Genomic DNA, 22,839 nt, shown 5'->3' with positions numbered 1-22,839 from the left:
GGCGACTGCTGTCAACTCCGATGAACCATATTGAACCGAACAAGGTCTATTTTACAAGCTTTTATTTAGTTTCACCTGACCGTTGTCTGTCTGTAATCAAATCTTGCAAGTTTAATTTGATCCACTTCCCGGTTTTCGATTGAGCTGAAATTTTGCATGCATGTATAAATCGGATGACAATGCAATATTATGGTACCATCGAGCTGATCTGATGATGGAGACAGGAGGTGGCCATAGGAACTCTGTGATGAAACAACGCAACCTAATTGAGTTAGGGGTTTTTAGAATCGTCTCGATGAGTATTAGCTGTCTGTCGTAAGAAAAGTACAGTCAGCGATAAAAGCTTGTACCAAAAATGAAATTTTTGCCAAAAACTTATTTGTTTAGTTTTTTTTTGCAATGCGCGAGTTTTTATTGTCAACTGACGATATCAGAATTATCATTTTACAATACAAGCTCGGCAAAGTAAGTGCTAGGCAATATCGATCAAGTTAACTTCAGTCAAAATGAGGAAGTACAAAAATACTTACAGTCAGTATTAGTCATGTTCTGCGGATGCGACTGCGGTGGCAGTTGCCCGTGAGGCATCGTCTGATGCGGCGCTAAATGATATCCGTAACCACTCTGCGACGCGTATACAGCACTCTTAGAATCTTCCATAGCTAGTGCTAGCTCCATAGAATGTTCTAGCGCCTTATTCTCCATCCCAGAACTAGGATAGTAAGGCGGGGGCGCCTGATTCTGAGGCGTCACCATCGCTGGTCTCATAGAATCCATCTCATAGTCTTTAGCTGTCTCCTTCTTGTTTTCGTTGCGTTTGCAACGGCAGAACACGAAGAGTAGACTTAGGAAGAGTAGGAAGACTAGGCAGGAGATGAGGATGGCGACGAGGGTAGCTGTGCTGAATGATGACGCTTCTTTGATGTAGGGTGGGCCGACTGTTGAGAGAAAAAGAAATATGTTAACGCGGTAGACAAGGTTTAGTTTTATACGTTGACTAGCCTATGCCTACGTAGGAGTTAATACCGCCTTACCACGAGTTTGACACTGAAATATTCTCTAAGGTCGGCGTAACTTACTTTCTATACACCTTGCAGCGATATGTATAGAAAGTACTTACTATACATACTATACATACTTACTTAAGTCTACGGGCCTTAGTTGCCTGATAATAAATGATATTTAATTTAATTTAATTTAACTAAGTATGCTTATAATTTATGAATTCATAGTATATTAATTAGTATTTATTTTGTAAATAGTAGGTAGTGATATCGTTTTAATTTTTATTTTATAAATCCTGCACCTAACAACCGTCTCTTTTTGGCCCAATGGTTGTCTGGTAGAGATGCCTTAAGGTATTAAGTCCGCCATTTTTACTTATATTTTTATGTGCAATAAAAATTTAAATAAATAAAAATAAATAAACAAAGTACCTACGAGTATACGTAAGGGTTAAAAAAATAACTTTCTTGTATAGTTGAAATTTTTTTATGAGCTCTCATAGTCCTAAACGACTATATGTCTTTTACGACTAAATATAGGTACTAAAGGTATGTACATACATGAGACAGCGTACCTATACATTTTTTTATACACGCGACTGAACCTGCGACCCCGTGCAGGAATTTCTCGTTTCTTTAACATATTACTAGATTAGTCAAAGCCCTGGCTTTAAAGTTGCACGGAGTCTTTAACGTTACGCTCCAACATCGTTAAAAAAATTTGTACAAAAGGCGAACTTAATGCCAGAAGGCATTCTCTACCAGTTAAGAGGGAGTTCACGTAAAATTGCAGTTTTTATCATGGGCTATGAAAAAAATCACTCGGAAACTAGACTAATAAGTATATTTGCAAGAGCAGACTCTAAGGAAAACCGTAAAAGATTGGCAAATTTTCATTCATTTTCAATTGTATTTCGTTACCCTGGATACAATAGCAGTATAATTTTAGTATAAAATAGCTAGTGATATAGCCGGCGGATTTGACAAGCAAAATTTTAAAAAGAAGTATACTTTCAGAGTTATTGGGGTAAAACATTAAAAACCGCGTGATCGTCGAATCTTCCTTTTCAAGTTTCGCGCGGCGCGGCGCGTTATAATTTTTTATACTTTCTAATTTCCTGGCTTTAAGCCCCCTCTTAACACCGCGCAATTGACAGAGACATTTAAAATTATTAACATACACTGTTACCTAAAGAGCGAAGTGCTAAAGTGCATCATATGAGCGTTTTAAGCCCGTCACAGAGGGAGCGATAATATATCGGCAGATATCTTAGAGTATCGCTAAGCACCACACACGCTAACGATACCAAAATATATATCGCTCTCTGCCTAGCATCTACGTCGTGAGAGAGACGAAATATACCAACATATATCGTAATATACCGAGCTATAACATCTTAAGGTATCTTAAGATGCATTGCGATAAGATATCGTTAGATAGGTAATTAGGTACCAAAATATATATTACAGCTTCGTGTGTGGGCTCTGTCAAATAGCACGTAATAGATATCGTAAGATGCCTTATCTTACGATATATGTGTTAGAATGTGTCTTCATAAACTAAATGAGTCTTTTTTTATAGGTATCTGCATAAACGCACGTGGAACAAGTTTAAATGTTTGAATAATATACAGCTTTTGTCCGCGTGCGTGATGCCGTCACATTATTTCGACCTTGCTGCTGAATAGACTAAATTTGTATCAGTGCTTATTCTCTTGACAATGTATATCGTATGAACTTCTCATAGTTTCATTTTACGCCCAGATCTAACAATATGCCGATATATTATCGCTTCGTCTGTGACGGGCTATACTGTAACTGTTTCTACTTGATCAAGCAGGATATACGCCCGGGAAGCTAGTAATTCTGTCAATAACAATTTATCGTGGTCTATGCGACCAATAACTCAAATAACACTATTACAATCGGAATGGATCAATGAATGCTAAATGGTCCGGAAGTCTGGATCTATTTCTAGAACCATTTAGCATTGAATTAATATCAAAGCTCAAACTGAAATTTGAATTTACTAACTAGTTTCTGGCCCGTCTTCGTTGTTAATTTCTCGTTGCATTTATCTAAATAGATAATAGAAAGAATAGAATGGTTTTAAATCGATAAGCAAGGTTCGGATTTTTCTCTTCTTTTGTAAGAAGGAATATTGTAACATACTTTCTGTGGACAGTGCAGTATACAGTATACCTATAATCTATATGTAAGTCTCTTAAAAACGTTACTAGCACAGTTAACGCAAAGCATTGTAAGTTATAGCCTGTCCGATTTCTAAGATCAAGTTCGCCATAGATTTGATATACAGCAAGCGTGATGGGCACCTTTGCGTCGGGAGCAATGCGGGGTGGGTTACTCGAATAGTTAATAAATACCTAGGTTTTTATAGTTTAGTTTAGGTTTAGTTTTTTTTATAGTTAAGTTTAGCTGTATGTCTTCTTATGTATTTGATAATGCATTTCTCTGTGTAGTTAGGATTTTTAAATTTTAGTTAGTTTTATACTTCATCCACAGTCTATAAAACAATACAGTCATTCGACGAACCCGTCTATAGCCTGTATCTTTAGATATTTAAATAAAAGTAAACAAACAATTTGTACATTTTCGGGTAGTTATCACATTTATTGGTTAACCGACCAATTACAAAACCGCCTGGATCAGTCATTGAACGGTCTGACTTTAACCTACATTATTTGATCATGTCATGTTTTCATCTACCCTCAATTAGCATAAGGAGCCATTTGAGGGTAGATTTTATTTACTTTTATTTAAATACCTAAAGATACAGAGTATAGGCAGGGTAATCGTGCTACTCTCGGTACTACTTACAGGGCTAGCGTGTCTAAGTGTAATAAGCCTTGGGCAGTTTTTGTGCTTCAACTATAGATAAAGCGTATTACCTAATGATTTTACGATAACATATCCTGGGAATATCTCTCCTTAACTTTTCACCTCCTAAGGGAATCTCACGAAAAATAAATTCTATACCGTCTAACTTAGGCGACTGTCAGACCGGCGGCGATCAACGAGAAGCGATGAGAATTTTTTTTTGGGGCAACTGCTTTTCATAGAAAAATAGGTACTTGCGAGTAATGTAACTCAGCGACTAATCCCTACTAATATTAGAAATGCGATAGTTAACTGTGTCTGTCTGCCTGTTAACTCTTCACGCCTCACGCCCGATTTAGAGGAAATTGGGTATGCAGATAGTGGGGGTTCGGGGAAGGACCAAGGATAGTGTTTATCATTCATCATCATTCCACGCAGACGAAGTCGCGGTCAGAAGCTAGTATTAAATATACTATTCTGTAAAACAATCAGTTATGTCAGATGCCAGAAACACCATCATGGTTGCGATGTATACGCAACCCCAGTGTCAGGGAGCCGCTTAATTCATACGGGATCAAAATGTACCCGTACGTTTCTTGCCAGAAAGTAATCAATCGCTAGTCGCTTCCTTGCCGCCGGTAGGACACCTGCTTTGCTCACGAGGGAATGTAATATGCATATTGCTAAGTGCTATAAACATGAAAACATACATCACCGCTGACAGCTGATAAAATGTATAGCAATTTCCATATTTAACGATAAATATACAAACATAATATGTGACGTCCCACGGTCAAAGGTACCTTATGGCGGGTATGGAGTTATGCATACCCCAGTAATCTACAATAAATAAGCTATCGATAACACAAAAGATCAACCTTCTAGGTTGCGTAGTTACAGAGATATGATTTTTTGAAAATAATGTTGTGAAATGAGCAACTTTACGATAGAGAAGTTTTAAGTTTAGCCGCCTAAAAAACTATGTTCCTGAAGTAAGTTACATAGTTGACTACAAATAATAATGCCTTATATATCTGAGATTAAAAAAATATTGCGACTTGTTCTGTAATGCAAATAGAAACTTTTGATATCGACTGATTTATGCTTAGAGGATATAACCAACGGAGACGCCATGTCTAAAATTTTCGGTACAAAATAGTCTGCCGTTTTTAGCGGGGGAGGGGCACATCAAATGTATAGGTACGTCATGTCAGATAAACGTCAGTCCATACATATGGTTGACATGTGGTTGACCATTGGCCGCCTATTTTCGACAGAGGGGAACGCCTGTTAATGGCGGCTCCATTGTTAATTACTCCGAGGATTTATGTGTATACTAACCAATCTCTTGAAAATAAAGTTTTATTTCATTTTCACGATTGATTGCAATGAGCTCTCAAGATTTAAATTTTATCTATTAGAAAACGACACTGACAGACAGTTTAAGCAAAAAACAATACCGATTTAGAGGTGAAAATGTATTTTCTGACTTTTTCATATAAAATCACAAAATTGAATATTTTTACTTTTAATGTGACACACAATCAATTTTTCTGAGCACATATGAAAGAAATTCTGTCATTCAAATGAAATAAATCCTAAAACCCCAACTAAATACTATATTTAACCCCTTATGCCACTTTAAACTTACATAACAATAACAGTATTTGCTCCATACATTTACGAAAAGGTACCTTATGGAAATAAATCTAATAATACATCACTACAAAATATCAATCATATTATAGTTTATCTTTTATGAATAGAAAATATTAATTTACATTAAACTGTCCCCAATTTAATTAGTTCTTCGTCATAATAATCTTAAAAAAGACCAATAATTTGTATGTAATGAAAAGGTACCTTGTGGTCAAGTTACATGATGAGGCATGATGATGATGGAACAGTTAGGATAAACTAATAATATTTTGGGGTTAAGATGGTATAAATCGTCTATTTCTTATCAATAATATATTTCGGTTGCTATTGAAGATAAGCGGCATTGAGGTTCAATGACCTCAGATATTCCATAAGGTAATGCGTCGGGTATTGGCATTTTTCAGCAAACCAATGGCTGATTTACTGCATGCGACCAAACCAAATGAAGATTATTTTAGTTAAGAAAGACTTGACGAGAGTAACTTTGGTATAATAGCAGTCTACTTGGATTTGTGATGTCGGTCTATGTACGGTTATAATATTTGCGAGGCGCCCCAACCAGAACTGAAATTATCAAATTAGTTTTGCAGAATGCTAATACAGTTCTCTACCAAACTTCTTTTCCCGTATTGACTAGTTTTTTTGGGAATTTTCAATCTTTTTTCCATAAGGTACCTTTTCTACTAAACTCTGAGACGACATTACTAGGCTTATAACTAACTTATAACAAAAATAAAAACAGGTAAACAAACGTTAGGCATTAAGGTTTCAGATCACACAATAAAAAAAAAATTGAGCATTTTTTCACCTCTTTACAAAATATTTAATATCTCCGAAACTAGAAACCCTCATAAGGTACCTTTTCCCGTGGAACGTCACATATATGTTACGTAGAATAAGCTTAAACATTTGATCACGTCTCAATTTCCACCCTGTATTCTGTAGAGTATATGTTTACAATACAATACTCTTTATTGCACACCTCACATATAAATGTACAGTTTACAATAAATGTACAGTAATTATAAACAAAGACAATAGAGGTAACAACAGGCGGTCTTATCGCTTAAGAGCGATCTCTTCCAGACAACCTTTGGGTATCTGCGACAACAGAATTAGAATAGTTTAGTTTTGTCTTTGACTTTTATGTTTTGTGCTTATGATTGAACAGATTAATAAATCATTCCTAGACCAAACTAGATATGGTTGTTGTTTACTTTACAAGCTTTTATTTAACTTGGAATCATTGTTTGTACATACCTAATATAAGTATGTTTGTTCGGGTCATATATTCGATTTAACTTACACGATAGAATAAATAATAGTAGGTACCACCCACCGTACAGAAAGGACACTTCGTACAAAACAGAAGTTTGACAGCGATTCATGGACGAATCATGCTAGGATAGTCCCTTTCTAATGTATGGCACTATCCCTTTCGGCTATTTAGGGTTAAATATCAAAATTCAAGTCATTGTTTTATCTGTGGTCGTGCAAGCAAAGCAACGTCAAGTTCTGCCAACGTCGGAGCAATGCTGAGCCGAACGGAGCCGAGAATGAAGAGTGTCTCCCACTCTCCCCACTGCTTACATATAAATGTAATAAGTTGGGTGACAATGCAATATTATGATATCATCGAGCTGTTGACTGGGGGGTGTCACTACGCAGTTTAGGTACATTTGGCCGGCGCACCTCCCGGGCAGGGCAGGCGTATGGCAGTGCAGGCCGCTCGGCTCGCACGATAGTCAAGAAACAATCCCGATTGATTGATAGTCAAGTGCCGCTCGCGCAAAGAAGATTCACGGTTCTTGCGCGGTTATAAGTTTCAATTTTGTTGCAGGCGGCGAGTATAGGTATAATTTTATACCTAAATCTGACTTCTGTGAAGGAGTGAACTTTCTGTACGGTAGTACTATTAGTTATTCTGTGCTGTTGATGGACACAGGAGGTGGCTATAGGAACTCTGTGATAAAACAATGCAACCTGATTGTGTTTGGGTTTGTTAGAATTGTCTCGATGAGTATTAGTTGTCTGTTGAAAGAAAAATACTATCAGCGATAAAAGCTTGTATCTAAAATATTTTTTTTTGACAAAAAACTTATTAAAATTCTAATATTACAACTTACTGTCAGCCTCAGTATAGTCACTGCAGACCTCCTGGTTGACCTGGAGGCACAGCTTGAGCCGCAGGCGAGGGTTCGGGTCCTCGGGCCGGGGGCCACGGGGGGCCGGGGACTCCAAGACGGCCTCTTGGGCCGTGGACGCGGCGCCGGACAGGCGGAGGGGTACTGTGTCTAGGACCTGGAAATACGAGAGCTATTAAGAACTAGACCGCAATATATTATTATTGTTGTATTATGGGCCTTTTTGAATGTCACATCAACCAGCAGTGATCTGATATTACGATAGTGTAAATGTAGATTTTCTAGTGACTTTTTTCTTTATTTCTCATTCTGTTTAATTATAATATTAAGTTTGAGTGATAACGTGTTAGAGTTCGCTAGGTATCATTAAAAAGTTCCTTGGGCTTTGGATGTAGGGATTTTTCCAATTAAAACTGTTAGTTAAAAATGTCACCGAAAGTTTAAAAACATGTTGTCACTAGCGTTTGAACAAAATTTTAACATAGGTTCCTAAAAACGCCTGATTAATGAGCTTAAGGATCATTAAGGAATTTATATCTTTGCAGTAGTTGAGTCCCTTCGTGTAAGGAACTGTTTGTGAATTGATCCCACCTGCCAATGATGGTTAGGCTGCATCGCCTCCGCGACTCCCACTAGCGGTAGGCAAGTGGGCCCGACGCTGAACGCCACGGTCCTGGAGCTCGGCTCGTAAGTGACCTGCTCTGGCGCGGGGATCTGGACCACCTTCGTGGTCACTGTCAGCTCGTTGGAGTAGTTGCTCTGTACCTTCGTGTAGGGAACTGTTTGTGAATGGAGCTCACCTGCCAATGATGGTTAGGCTGCATCGCCTCCGCGACTCCCACTAGCGGTAGGCAAGTGGGCCCGACGTTGAACGCCACGGTCCTGGAGCTCGGCTCGTAAGTGACCTGCTCTGGTGCGGGATCTTGTCTACCTTCGTGGTCACCGTCAGCTCGTTGGAGTAGTTGCTCTGTACCTTCGTGTAAGGAACTGTTTGTGAATGGAACTCACCTGCCAATGATGGTTAGGCTGCATCGCCTCCGCGACTCCCACTAGCGGTAGGCAAGTGGGCCCGACACTGAACGCCACAGTCCTGGAGCTCGGCTCGTAAGTGACCTGCTCTGGCGCGGGGATCTTGTCCACCTTCGTGGTCACCGTCAACTCGTTGGAGTAGTTGCTCTGTCCCTTCGTGTTTACGGCTTTCACCTGAAGCAAGAGGGAGATAAATGTTTGGAATATCATGTCTTAGCAAAGGAAGTAAGTAATTCTTCCCATAGCTTACATAAATCAATGTGGGAAAGACCGTCTATCAGGTAAGGCCGTCTATAAACTCTTTCGTCACTTCTAACGGTATAGGAGAAGGAGCGAAGCTCTTGCTTTCTGACTGTGTCTGAGCGACGTATGTATACAAATAGGTGAGTTTTTGCCCTATGATGTCCTTCGCAACCAAAAAAAAATATGACGGTCTTTCCCACATTGACCTTATAAATCTTATAATGCTTTCGACGATAAAGTAAGTTCCGCCTTCATCTAGGCAATGTTTGTATAAGAGATGGAAATTCAGGTAGATTGCACACGGCGTCTTTTTGCAGTCCAATCTTTGTTTATTTAGAAAATTTCTGTATAGCTAATATACTGTATCGTTACAGCAGAATACAATCTCGTTTTAATAATTCTTTGTCGACGTATGCCTTTTGCCTGTGACAGTCACAAGAAAAATGCGCACAGGGACCCCCTTACTCATAAAACATTACAAGTCTCAATTTTTTTTATTTTTATTTATCCCTTTCTTACAAATACATAAGTCAAAATGCTGATTAAGTGAAAAGAAGGCCTGTAGCGCGTTTATGAATAACGTCATAAGTATTTCAGGGGGTTACGTACACACACGCCGCGATTCGGGAAATGAATTAGAGATTCACTAGATGTGAAATAGTGAAGATATTTATCGTTACTATATCATATCTAGTTAATCTCTAATTCATTTCCCGAATCGCGCCGACAGGCTACACTTTTACTGCAGTTTGTGTTCCGCAATCCGCGACTAATGAAATCTTGCCCTCAGTTAGCTGCTAGAGCGATATACTTACAGGGCAATGTGATCCATATTTATTTATGTGGCCCATATTTAAGTGCGATGATGTAAAAATATGGCCCGATTCGAAACCCCCTTTACCAAAAGTAGCGAAAAAATCGCATTATTATAATCGTTGCAAAAAGTCGCCGCGTCCGTTCAGTGCACATACTCAAGCGTGTCCAAAACTTAGCAAACGAACACAAAACATTATCCTGATTGAAACGACTACCTCTTTCTATTTAGTATTGGATGAAAGAGACAGAACATTGTTGACTTGTTCCTGTGTATCGCCTCAGTTAGGAGAATGGTGAATGGCAAAAACAAAAGACGAATGAACAGCACGCTCAAATGGTTTACCTTGAAAGCATATGTCAGATGCTGTCGGTAGCGATATGGATGGAAAAGAAAATAAAATCGTTAATCACATACATCATCAGTGGCTGGGTCTCTAACATTACTAGTTATGGGTCTTTCCTGTGGACATCATAAACTAAACGAACACTAAAGACTAATTTTCTTGCTAGACCTAGATCATTTTCAGATTGCACGAGAAGCGATATCGGAATATCGGATGTCGGATGGAAGTAGTTAAAATGAAAGATATATGTGTTTTTCTGTATTTATTTATTCATTTAATAATCAATTACTAAAAACGATAAATAACGCAAAAAAGGCGGACTTGATGCCGCATGGCACTCTCCTGCAGCTGTTTTTCTCATACCTAAGCGCCTTCCGACATCTGATATCGGAAAGGCGCTTCCGATAATTTCAGCCATGTCGGAGCCCCCGCCAGCTGTCGGACCGATAATATTTATTTGTGTGCGTACCTATGTGTATGCATAATGAACCTACGCGGATGTGGGATCCTACATCCGATCTCGGATCGGACAATGTGAAAACGCTCTAATAGGCATGTTCCAACCATAGATGGTTGTAAGTACTTCTTAAAATTTGCATGACGAAACAAGTTAAAAGTTTACAGTAACAAACTAGCAACAGTCGCAACATTGACGCCCTTGGCCAATAACTATGAGTTACTCGTATATATGTAAAATTGTAAATTTTAGCTTAATAAAATCGGCCCCTAATATATTAATTTTATCATGATGAGGGGCCAACTGTACCTTTAATTATTTTATGTTTTCGAAATGATCCCTAATTCCATTTCACCCGGTATACTCGATACACCTACTTTCAGAAAAGTTGTAGAACTCTCCGATACCTATCATTCATAGTTAGGTACCCAGTTCGTTCCGTTTCGAGAATTTGACGAAAATACACACGGGGCACATTCGGCCCGTTTAGACGGCATTGATCAATTGGTTTCGAGTTCTTAACTTGTGTTTGACAGAGATCTATCGAAATTTTGACCTCGAGATTGTGATTTGTGATCATCAAAGCTATATTTGGATGGTGACTGCAGCTGGATTACTGCTGCGGCGCTAACGCGGGCGCTGTCATTGTCAACTTCTTTGATAAAAATGACATTTGATAATAGTAGAGCGGCCGCACAGGCTTTAGGTTAGTTTTCGTTCATGTCGTCTCGGATATGGGTCAATATGGTATCGATGCATTCAGTGTAATGTCCTGAACACAAATATATGAGGTGACAAGCGCGAAAGTGGTGGGGGTAGTTGCTGTGACGTTCTTTATTACGTACTAATTTTTTCTTTCTTTTAAACATACCATGTGGGGTACCAAATGAAAGGGCTTTGTGAGTAGATCAAATATACAACATACTGTTACATTTTCAGTACTCGGTCTAACTAATTATTAGAAAACGTTCAATAATTTCACAATCCACAGTTGACTTCGAACTGCTCTAAATTGAAAATGGCTGAATGGATTAGTCCAAAATACATTCCTACCAAATGACTGAATATCCTCTATATAATGTTAAAATTAATTAACCAGATATATTAAAAAATATGAAAAGTACATCAAGTTGAAAAAAAGTATAATTCTCTGTTACATTAAACCGCAACTATTATTCTTCTTCTTCTTCGACCTAGCGTTTTCCCGGCCTGGCGCCAGGGTCCGCTTTCCTGCTCAGTCTTCTCCACTTTGCCCGGTCTTCGGCATCCTCGGGTGTGAGATTGTTCTCCCCCATGTCCGCTGTCACGACGTCCAGCCAGCGTTTCTTAGGCCTACCGCGTGATCTAGGGCCTTGGACAGTGAGATTGAGGCATCTATTTCCGACGTAGTCTACCGGTCTGCGGCGTAAATGGCCATACCATCGGAGGCGACTTTCCTGCAACTTATCCGCTACATCACGGATTCCGAGGCTGCCACGGATGTGTTCGTTACGTATGCGATCTAGTCGCGTAACGCCACACATCCATCGCAACATCTTCATCTCCGTGACGTGAAGCTGCTGGACCGCAACTAACCGCAACTATTATTAAAACAAACAAAAAAACCCGACAGTTTACATATATTTTTGAAATGGTCTTTTCACTAGCTTTCATTTGGTATCCATATTGCTATAGTAGATAAGAAAAAAAAAACAATCCCCCCTCCCTTTTTACATTAGCGGACGCCATTTTTAAAACTTATATAGCCTACTACTCACTAGAGTCGCACCAAGAAAAGTCTGCAGCGGATTTGATAGCCCACGCAGTGTAAGTGTTATTTATACGTCATAATTTCATAGAAGTTTGACATTTAAAATGACACTTGCACTGCGTGGGCTATCAAAATCGCTGCAGACTTTTCACGGCCTGACTATACCACAATTCTGACGAATTCGCATTTATTTCGCAATATATAATATACTCGCAAAGTATGCGCATTTTACGGTAGATGAACTTTTGTTGACCTGTCTCGTTAACTAAGTATATATGTCGCAGTCGGATCGTATAATCCGCCGTATTACATTACGGCTAGCCGTTTTCAAAAACAGGGGCGTTTTGAAATGCGGCGGTTTAACGATTAGCCGGATTGAATGCGGCTGAATGAGAATCGGCCGGAATGTATTCGGCGCCATACGTTCTTCAACACGGCTAGCCGCAATGTAATACAGCGAGTCATTAGCCGCCGCTTTGACAGTTTTTAGTTCCCATTTTTAACACCCGTGGCGCTGCCTGACAAACGCTGGGGTGTCCATCAAATCTGGAGTTCGTCGGACTGTTTCTTTTCAAAAAACATTTCCTTCGTAACTTAACTAGACGGAGCCCCGCCTATTTCTGACCGGTTTGCCCTTTCGGGCATCTGAAGCTACCTAGTGAACCTAACCTACCTACCTATTGATTTAGTGAGACGTCCGTGAAAACATTACACTTTGGGCAAAAAAACGTAGGTAGGTAAGTAGGTTAGGTTCGTTAGGTAGCTTCAGATGCCCGAAGGGCAAACCGCCCAGAAATAGGAGCCCCGCTTGCGGGGCTCCGTCTATTTAAGTTGTGAAGGAAATGTTTTGGAAAAGAAACACATGTAGTGCGGTGGGACCATGGTAAAAATAAATTAAATTGCAAACATTGTCAAACTCCGGTTACGTAGGCGACCGAAAGAACTGGTCACTCTACAATCTAAAATAGTAGTACGATGCGGCTAAACGTAGGCCGCCTCATTGAAGAACGTATCGCAATGACAATCCGGCTAATCGTCGAACCGCCGCATTTCAAAACGCCCCTGTTTTTGAAAACGGCTAGCCGTAATGTAATACGGCGGATTATACGATCTGACTACGACATATACACAAATCAAACAAAATACCCTTGGTAATTTGGTTTCAATGGGGCAAGGATATTCATCATACATACAGTGTACGCTATGGCTATGCCCCGTAGGGCACGAATACGGAATTTCAGTCAAAGCGGGCCCCCAGATCACTTCATTAATAAACCCTATATTATTATATAGGGGGTATTCATTTGGTACCTACTAGCTTCTGCCAGTGACTTCGTCTGCGTAGGATGATGATGATCTACTCACAAAGCCCTATCATTTGGTACCCCAGCACACGGTATGTTTAAAAGAAAAAAGTAAATAACCTTGTCCTGCCGAATTTATGACGTCACAGTAACTACCCCCACCACTTTCGCACTTGTCATCTCATATATTTGTGTTCAGGACATCATACTGAATGCACTGATACCAAATATACCCATATCCGAGACGAAATGAGGGAAAATCGATTTCTAGAAGACTTTTCGAGAAAAGGCCAAGCCACTAGAAGGGCAAATATAAATTCATACGGAAACTAGACTATATTTCCGAGGGCAGACTTCAAGAAAAACCTTAAAAGGTTAAAGTTGCCTCGATAGAAAAGAATCACATAACATGTCTAATTTTCATTTGTTTTCAATTGTAAGTATATCGTTAACCTGCTTTCCATAGCAGTATAATTTTAGTATAAAATAGCTAGTGATATAGCCTAGTGATTCGACCAGCGAAATTTTAATCAGAAGTATACTTTCAAAGTTATTGAGATAAAACGTAAAAACCAGCGCGATCGTCAAATCAAGGTCAAATCTTTCTTCGCAAGTTTCGCGCGGCGCGCCGTCGTATGTTTTGTTCCCTTGTAATATCTTGGCTTAACACGCCCTCGACAACGCGGAGTCTAATAGCTACCTCTGTGCACGGGGCTAGCATATTTCTTCCGCTTTACCTAATCTTATAACTCTTTGTGCATTCTCTTGTTTACTCTAATAATACAGCCTTTTGATCCGGAAATAAAATACTATGATCCCCTTGACCGGACTGAACTGTTGTTGTGTGGCATTTAAGATTTTTAATCTATGTAGTATAAATAGTTTTGTGATGATTTTACTGTTGTTTTTAGTTTGCCTTTGAGGCCCAAGCTTTTAAAAATCTTATATTTCAAGTTACTTATTTAGGTATTTACATTATAAATACCAAAGATTACTTAATTGATAAAAAAAAAATGTATCTACAATATAGATTTGTTTTGGTGAGTTTCCGATATTTCGGAACAATTGCATTTGCTATCTGCAAATCTGCATGTCAGTTACTCCGTGAAGATGGTATGTGCATTTGTGCATGTGCAATTACGCCGAAATATCGGGAGCTCGCCAAAATACTTCGTTTTCAATAGTACGTATTTTTAATCTTTGTATTTGCTTACTGCGCAGTGTTTTGAAATAGTACATTATGTATTAAGGGCGGTAAACAAGAACTTACGAACGAGTGTGAATTGACACATGTTAGGACAGTTTTTCATCACTCGTTAGGAAAAAAACGGAAATAAATAAATTCTGCCTAATTTCGTACTTACTTTACAGTCCTAGGTTGAAATTTACAATTCAAATGAACCAAAAAGCTCGCTGTGAGCGAAATATCTATTTTTGTTTTTAAAGTAAGCTGGTAGATTGACTAATTACCACAATATTTCATATAAATTCATATTAATATGAAACCATTTACCTACTAATATTGCTGTCAACCATTGTTCGAATGAGAAATGTTCACACCGTACGCTGCATTATAGCGTCCTGTTTTATAAGTGTTGTTCTTCTTGCTCTTCTCAAAGTGACGCATTGACGCTGTAAACAGCGTAAGTGTAAGTACAGCCTGAGTGGACGCTCGAAGCGGAGCGTTCGGCGGGGCGTGCAGCTTGGCGTCGGGCTCACAAGTGATTTGAGGAGCGTTCCGCTCCTATACGTTTGCATTTGTTTAACATGCACGCCGCATGTCCAACTCGAGCGTCCACTCAGGCCTTACACAGGCGTCAACCATACGAGTAGACCTATATTGAACCAAGTTACATAGAGTAACTAGGATATGGAAAATATCTAAATAAGTGTCAACGTACCTTGAAAGAGTAAGAGTTGTGCTGATCCAACCTCGTCACATTGCACGGATTGGAGCGCCCGCAGTCATACTCCATCCAGTCCTGTGCCGCCGTGCGTTCAGCCACGCAATCCGAAGCCCCCGGGGCGCCCGGGGCTCCCACACGCCTGTATCTCACGAAGTACTTGGTACTTGACAGTCCCCCGTCGAATCCAGCCTCCCATTGAAGGGTCACGTAACTAGGGCCGATTTTTTTACTAGCGAGCGCTTTAGGCGTTTCGGGCGCGCCTTTAGGTTGTAATTTTATCTGTGGTCGCACGCTGCCTAGAGAGTTTTTGACGTTGCAGTAATAATCGCCATAGTCCTGTGGTTTAACATTTCTTATCTTTAGCACGCTGAAGTAGGAATCGTTGTTGTCTGTGCTAGTGTTTATTTCATAATGTCCGTCGGAAGACATTTGTAGTGGGGCCGTGTTTGAGCCGTAGAACCATTGGAATTCTGGCTTGGGATACGCTTGCACTCGGCATGAGATTTCGGCGACCTCTTTTACGTCGTATGCTACCTTTTTTTGTTGCTTGATGGGTATTGGTTCATCTGTTAGAAATAATCGCAACGATTAAATAAAAGCATATAAATTAATGGGTGGAATAAAAAGAGAGAAAGTTATTAAGTGTGTAAGAAAACATCGCTGATCTGACTTATGTATGACATCATAAAATAAAGAAATTAAGCTATTAATTCCTTCATATTTGTGAATGGGGTTGGCAACTGTCAAAGGTTTGCCTAGATGGCACCATCATAGCTTGCCCCTTTTTCTATGAGATTTGGCTTAAAGAGCTGGCATCCAGGGTATTAAAAAAACAAAAATTTGACACAATTCTAGGGATTGACGGGGCAAGCTATGATGGCGCCATCTGCTAAAAACTTCCACCGGCCAACCCCATTAGGTAGGTATCATCTGAACTAGAGCCCGATTCAGATATAATATTTTTTTACAGTTTTGATCTTATTTTGATACGACCTTGACGATCGCTCACGCTGATTGGTGCATGCGAAATGAAGTGAAACTCGTGCATGAGATGGGCGCCATACACCAAGACGGTCGTCAAGGTCGTATCAAAACCAGTTCAAAACCGTAACCAATTGTTAGTTTAGAATCGGCCTAATTCATTGCATTCTCGTCGTAGTATAGTTTGACAGTAACATAAATAGGCTTCAAATGCAATTATAAAGTTTAACATACAGTGACACAATGAAAAGTTTAGAGCGTGCAAGTTTCAGCATAACTAGATAATTAAAACTTACGCTCTATCCGCAGATGCATAGTGGACTCGACTTTCTTGACTTCGTTCTCGAACGTACACGAATATATCCCCCTATCCTCCGGCAGTAGGTCGTTAGTGCTCGGTCGCGTTTTTCCGTAGAATCTCAGCGTGCTCTGCACGTTGTAAACAGAGTTTCTGCCCTCTGTGATATCAGTTTTCACTTCGTACAAGTTCCCGTCGAGTTTAATTTCGGAGTTGTCTTTGTACCACTTGACGTTCGGGCGGGGTTTGCCGAGCGCGCTGCAAGTTACGGAGAAGTCTTGCTCGCCGGAGGGCTTGGTCATGTGGGGCTGGAGTTTGGCTTGGAATCTGGGGGGCTGGTGGACTTCGAGAGTTACGGAGGCGAGGTCGCCGTGGCCGAGCTCGTTGGTGGCCTGGCAGTGGTAGACGCCTTCGCTGCCGAGGTGCGCGCTCGGGATGGTGTATTTGTTGCCAGTGGCGAGCACTTGGGGCTTGGCGTCGGCAGAGTCGATGTCGCGGAACCAGCGGTATTGGGGCGCGGGCCAGCCGGGCGGACGCGCTATACAAGTGAGGGTGACACCAGCGCCCTCCTGTGCTACTGGTCGGTCGGGGCTGACGCGTGCGGGCCCGGGCTTGTGTCGCACCAGAACAGCTACAGACGCACTGCTGGCGCGCTCGACTCGCTTCCCATTGGTCGCGGAGATGACGTTGATGGCGCGGCAGACGTACGTGCCGGCCATGTCGGCGTTCACGCGCGTCAGCAATAAATCGTTGCCGTCCTGTTTGAAGTCAGGTTTGCCTTCCATGGTCCATTCTATCGATATGGGTTCGGGATTGGCGGACACTTCGCAATGGATCTTGACGGTGCCGCCCTCTTCAGCCTCAAAGGTTTTGGACTCGACGGTGACAGTGGGTGGATATAGGACGTCGACGAAGATTTCTCGCTCGCCGGAGCGCCCAAGCCCGTTGTCAGCGGAGCAGGAGTATTTGCCTGCGTCCTGCACGGTCACGCCCTGGATAGTGTGAGTGAAGGAGTTGGATATAAATTTGCCGTTCCTCATCCAGGTCACGGAGTTGACTTTCGGTTTGGCGTCAACTTTGCACTCCATGGTGGCGCTGCCGTCGAGTTCTACTCGCAGCGGATTTTCTGGGCCAACTTCGACTCGAGGGAAATCTGTAGACAAAAAAACATTTGGTTAAATATTGTTTGTTAGGACTTCAAAAATACTTACAGTAATTGAACCTCTCAGTTTGAAAGAACGCTTTTAGACGACCTTTAAATGCAGACATTTTCTTCACAGGTTTTACACATCTCATCGTTGATCGTCATTAAACTCATCAAAATAAATAATAAGTAGGTACCTAATCTAATCATAAAAGAACATCTTGACGAGTTTCAACTCGATGAGGTTGCATTTATTTTATAAAAAGAAAACTAACAAAATCGCAAAAGAAAATTGCGAATCACTTTACTTTCTACCCTAATTCTGTAAAGGATACATAATACATATTTACATATTTATAGAAATGGGCTTACGTACCGGCCACTAAGTACAATATTCTTATTGCTTTTTGATTATTCGTTTTGATAAAGGAGGTAACTGCGTGTAAGTGCCTAATAATAGCCGGCCATTTTAGTAATTCGTATGTTTTATACCGGGTGTGGCCTGTAACACGAGCAAAGAATTAAAACATAGATTGTACTCCTCAAACCGTGACACTTTTGTTCAACAACTTTTAAAAATTATGAACTATTTAGACTCCCTATTTTTCATACAAAATAAATATTATCTTCAATGGACGCCATCGCCATGCCATATCATTGTGATTGACGTTGCTTGTCACGCCTTAAACATAACAAAATTCGCAATACATTGCGTCTTAGAATAAACTTTAAAGTGTATTAAAAATCAAACCACAAGTTATTTTTAAAAGTCGCTGAACAAATGTTGGTCAGTATGAGGAGTACAGCCTACAGTTTAATTTTTTGCTCATGTTACAGGCCACACCCGGTATAGGTATTCTAATACTTATTTTGTTTTGTTTTATCATACACTTATGTATATGCTATCAGGTTATTTAAATAGGTAAGTATAGTCGTATCATCGAGAGCGTGGAATTGCATATGTAGTAGTATTGTTTGTTTACAGGCATTCTATATTTGAATTTTCTATTTTCTTGTACTATCAGCATACAACCACTACAAATGCAATTCCATCTTCTCGATAATTCAACTATAGTTTCTTATACACATGTTCAAACCATTTTATATTCATTGGTTTTTTAGTGTTGTAGCTTGTCTTAAAACAAAGTATGTACAATAGTTCATTTAAAGTTCCAGGGTAGTTATGTAAAAAATAACCTAGATTCGCTCTGGACCCACGTCCCTGTAAATTTTTCCGAGAAAATTTGTTTAACGTTAAAATATTATTATACATCACGGAAAAGTAACCACAAGCAAAATGAGTGCTTAAATAAGCGTGGAGGATGCTTAAAATATAATACACTTTTTTATATTTATAACTAAAAAGTGGTAAGTAGGTAGTTATTCAGAGTTATGGAATAAACTCACGTTTACGAGCGTGTATTTTGAGATTACCGCGTTATTTTAATGTAATACTTATTTTTCATAGTAGGTACTAATACTTCTTTATCATCATCATCATCAAAATTTAAGAGCATGGCTCTTGTCGGTGGAGTATGCGCCAGTTTTCACGGTCCTCGGCCAGGTTTTTTAGGTCCCTGTAAGACACGACATTTGCTTTTGCTTTTAGTAGAGGTATATTCACTTCTTTATAGAGGTATATTATTCTGACGAAAAGTTGCCCGAGTCCTTACTATACATACAATATTATAAATGAGAAAGTACTTTGTCTGTCCGTCTGTTAAGTACATCTTCATGCTTAAACCGGTGTACCGATTGAGATGAAATTTGGTAGGTATATAGATAGTTTGTTCATACACTGTCAACTGTCAACATTGCCATCTTGCATATTGTCAACTCGTTTGGAATGTTACGAGTATCTTAGGCTAGCGACCCGACCCGGCTTCGCACGGGTTACACAAAACCGTAACAAATTATACACCTAAACCTTCCTCAAGAATCACTATATTGATAAGTGAAAACCGCATGAAAATCCGTTTAGTAGTTTTCGAGTTTATCGCGAACATACATACACACAAACAGACAGACGCGGCGGGGGACTTTGTTTTATAAGGTGTAGTGAGCTACTTGATGAAGACATTATACGGCCTTGAACGTCAAAATATTGACGTTTGACGTCATAAAGGTATTGATGAAGAAATCTAAATTGACGAACTACTACTTACCTACCTACTATATTTACATTCATGTGCATGCTCGTTTAATAGCCTTTGTACCGGCATTGTTTAAAGAGGGTTCCTTATATGTAAATTTGACGTCATATTTATATAGGACAGAAAAATTCATAGGTAATTGTGTGTTTTTAGTTTTAAGATATATTTTGTAATAATATGTATGCTAGTTTTAAGGTACCTATTTATCTAAGGGCCAATATTTGCCTGAAAATAAAGTAAATAAATTCATTCTTTCGTTCATTCATACGGTGGTCTATTATAATTATATCAATTATATGACTCGTACGTTTATATAAATTAAATTTATTTAGTAAACTGTAAACACAATTATCGATGAAGTATGTAAATACACATTTAATTTGTAGTTGCAATAATTATATGGCTTTTCCGCAACAGAGGGAAAATAAATATACGCTCATTAATTACGAATACTTGGTAGTTTATCCCAATGGAAACTGGCATAAAATATGGAATATAATGCCATATTTCTTTCCCCGCATAAAGCGCATACTTATACATCGTGTTCACTGCAGATTTTAACTATCGCTACCGATGATGGCTAATTAGAGAAGTGCTGTATAAAGTTTATTCAACAACTGTTTTTAAGTTAACACATTCAATACCACTAAGTGCTACGGGTTACGCTCGTAGCGCGTAGCCACGGTTTCGTCGTATGTAGCGCGTAGTCGCTACGAACAGTGTACCCGACAGTCGGGTTCTTGGTGTTGAATGTGTTAATACTAAACCACATTTCAGATTATTTTATGATCGAATAACGCTATAGCCTGTATCTTTAGGTATTTAAATAAAAGTAAACAAACAATTTGTACATTTTCGGGTAGTTATCACATTTATTGGTTAACCGACCAATTACAAAACCGCCTGGATCAGTCATTGAACGGTCTGACTTTAACCTACATTATTTGATCATGTCATGTTTTCATCTACCCTCAACTAGCATAAGGAGCCATTTGAGGGTAGATTTTGTTTTTTAATTTTATTTAAATACCTAAAGATACAGAGTATAGTATGGTATCACTCAACTATGGTCCGGTACTACAACAAGATTAAGTTCAACACGTAATTAAGTAATATTAGCAATGAGCTATTTAGTTTTGTCAGCGTTTTTCCTTCCATTTATACAAATATTTAGCCATAGAACTAATTTATTCAAATAATAGTTCTACCTAAACAAAGTTATTTGAGTTAGTATATTTTGAACCATAGCTGCCGCGTTTGGACTTTGGATTATAGTTAGGTGATTTTACAGTAACGATTCTGAGTGAGGTTGTGAAATTAACCCAAAAGAGTCTAGATCTGTAGACGGATTTTTAAGTTTTTCTCTAAAACAGCGAGTGTTTAAAAATCTTAATTCCTATGCGTTCATCGCAGCATGTCTAAGTTTTGTCGGTCTACTCCATACCACGGTGTAGGATCAGAGAGTTTAGTAATAACATTACGAAATAGAACGCAACGTCCGAGAATAATTACGATTATCTTGTTTATATGAATCGAGCATTGCTAGTAATGGGATAAGGGCATTTCCCAGTTCCCATGTTACTGGGAATAAGGAGACTTAATAGACTAGACTCCATCTAACTTTACAGCGATTTGAATAGAACGAAGTGAGAGAGTGTCATTTTATTATAATAATTATGTTTTTTTTTCTATAACAGGGAGTTACATATGTATATTATAAACATCATAGTTTCATAGAAATTTGACATTAAAGATTGGCCTGTAAATTAAAAGCGGACGGAGCGGCGGAAAGCGCCGAAAAATTTAATCGTAATAAATATAAGAGCCTCGTTATACACATATTACGCCCGGAGGAGGTAAAGTCTCTCGAGACCAAAAGGATCCTGCAGCTATTCGAAGTTGCAGGGTTGGATCGAGAGTTGTAATAGGTGGCGATCACAATAGATCAGGAATGGTCGCAGTGATACATAGGCTTTGGAGCCTTATATAGCCCCTAATGAAGAAGAAGAAGAAGAAGAAGAAGAGCCTCGTTCCTTAGAGTACCATTTGGCGTTAAAACTCTAGGTCCACGGGGTCCCAGCGCGTCACTTGAAGAAATCGCGAAGCGTCTGTTTGGCGTAACTGTACGGTTACCATCAGTTTGTCACTGACATAAACGCCGTCGAGAACGTAATTTACTTTCTATACATCCCGTTTGCACTAATATGCGAGTGCAAGCGAGATGTATAGAAAGTAAATTACGTTCTCGACGGCGTTTACGTCAGTGACAAACTGATGGTAACCGTACTGGTGACCGAAGAGCTGGCGGCTACCTCGCACAACGTATAAGCATTGCGATACAGCGAGGAAATGCCAGCATACTTGGTACAATGCCTCAAGGGCCTATTTTAGATTTAAGACAGTTATTAATTTAGTACAGTTACAGTTTAAATATAAATGTAAATGGTGACTGAATAAATGCAAAGAATGAATTACGTACGTACTTACGTATATTAAAAGGGGAAATGGGGAAAAGTTTCACATCACTAAACACAGCCATGTGGCGATCGGGCGGATGTTTCCGTGTGCTACATATACACGCTCCTTACAATAATAAATCTGTAAATACCCGCGGATCAAGCTCCGAGCAGTTTACGGGTTATACTTTGGATTTCTCCTTTTATGTTTCGTAATAGTGCATTCAATTTTTTTTTATTATACACATATGATCCATTTATTTGTGTGATGAGCATAAATATTTGTTCCCGAGTCATGGGTGTTTTCTATGT

The 22,839-nt window shown here is 39.4% G+C and overlaps 1 protein-coding gene across 1 annotated transcript in view; it reads right to left on the bottom strand.

Annotated features, from left to right (window-relative positions):
• LOC134793939 (hemicentin-2) overlaps positions 1-22,839 on the bottom strand; it is a 192,361-nt gene that overhangs the window by 19,996 nt on the left and 149,526 nt on the right. The window contains exons 5-9 of the mRNA XM_063765659.1: positions 16,773-17,927; positions 15,490-16,061; positions 8,654-8,848; positions 7,628-7,802; positions 531-938 (exon numbers count right to left, since the gene is read on the bottom strand). Of these exons, the coding sequence (XP_063621729.1) occupies positions 531-938; positions 7,628-7,802; positions 8,654-8,848; positions 15,490-16,061; positions 16,773-17,927 (2,505 nt within the window). The remainder of the gene's footprint in view (positions 1-530; positions 939-7,627; positions 7,803-8,653; positions 8,849-15,489; positions 16,062-16,772; positions 17,928-22,839) is intronic.

This window comes from Cydia splendana, chromosome 1 (assembly GCF_910591565.1).
Source record: "Cydia splendana chromosome 1, ilCydSple1.2, whole genome shotgun sequence".
Taxonomy (NCBI): Eukaryota; Metazoa; Arthropoda; class Insecta; order Lepidoptera; family Tortricidae; genus Cydia; species Cydia splendana.
The sequence above is the reverse complement of the archived record's forward strand: the minus strand, read 5'-3'. Positions and strand labels throughout refer to the sequence as shown.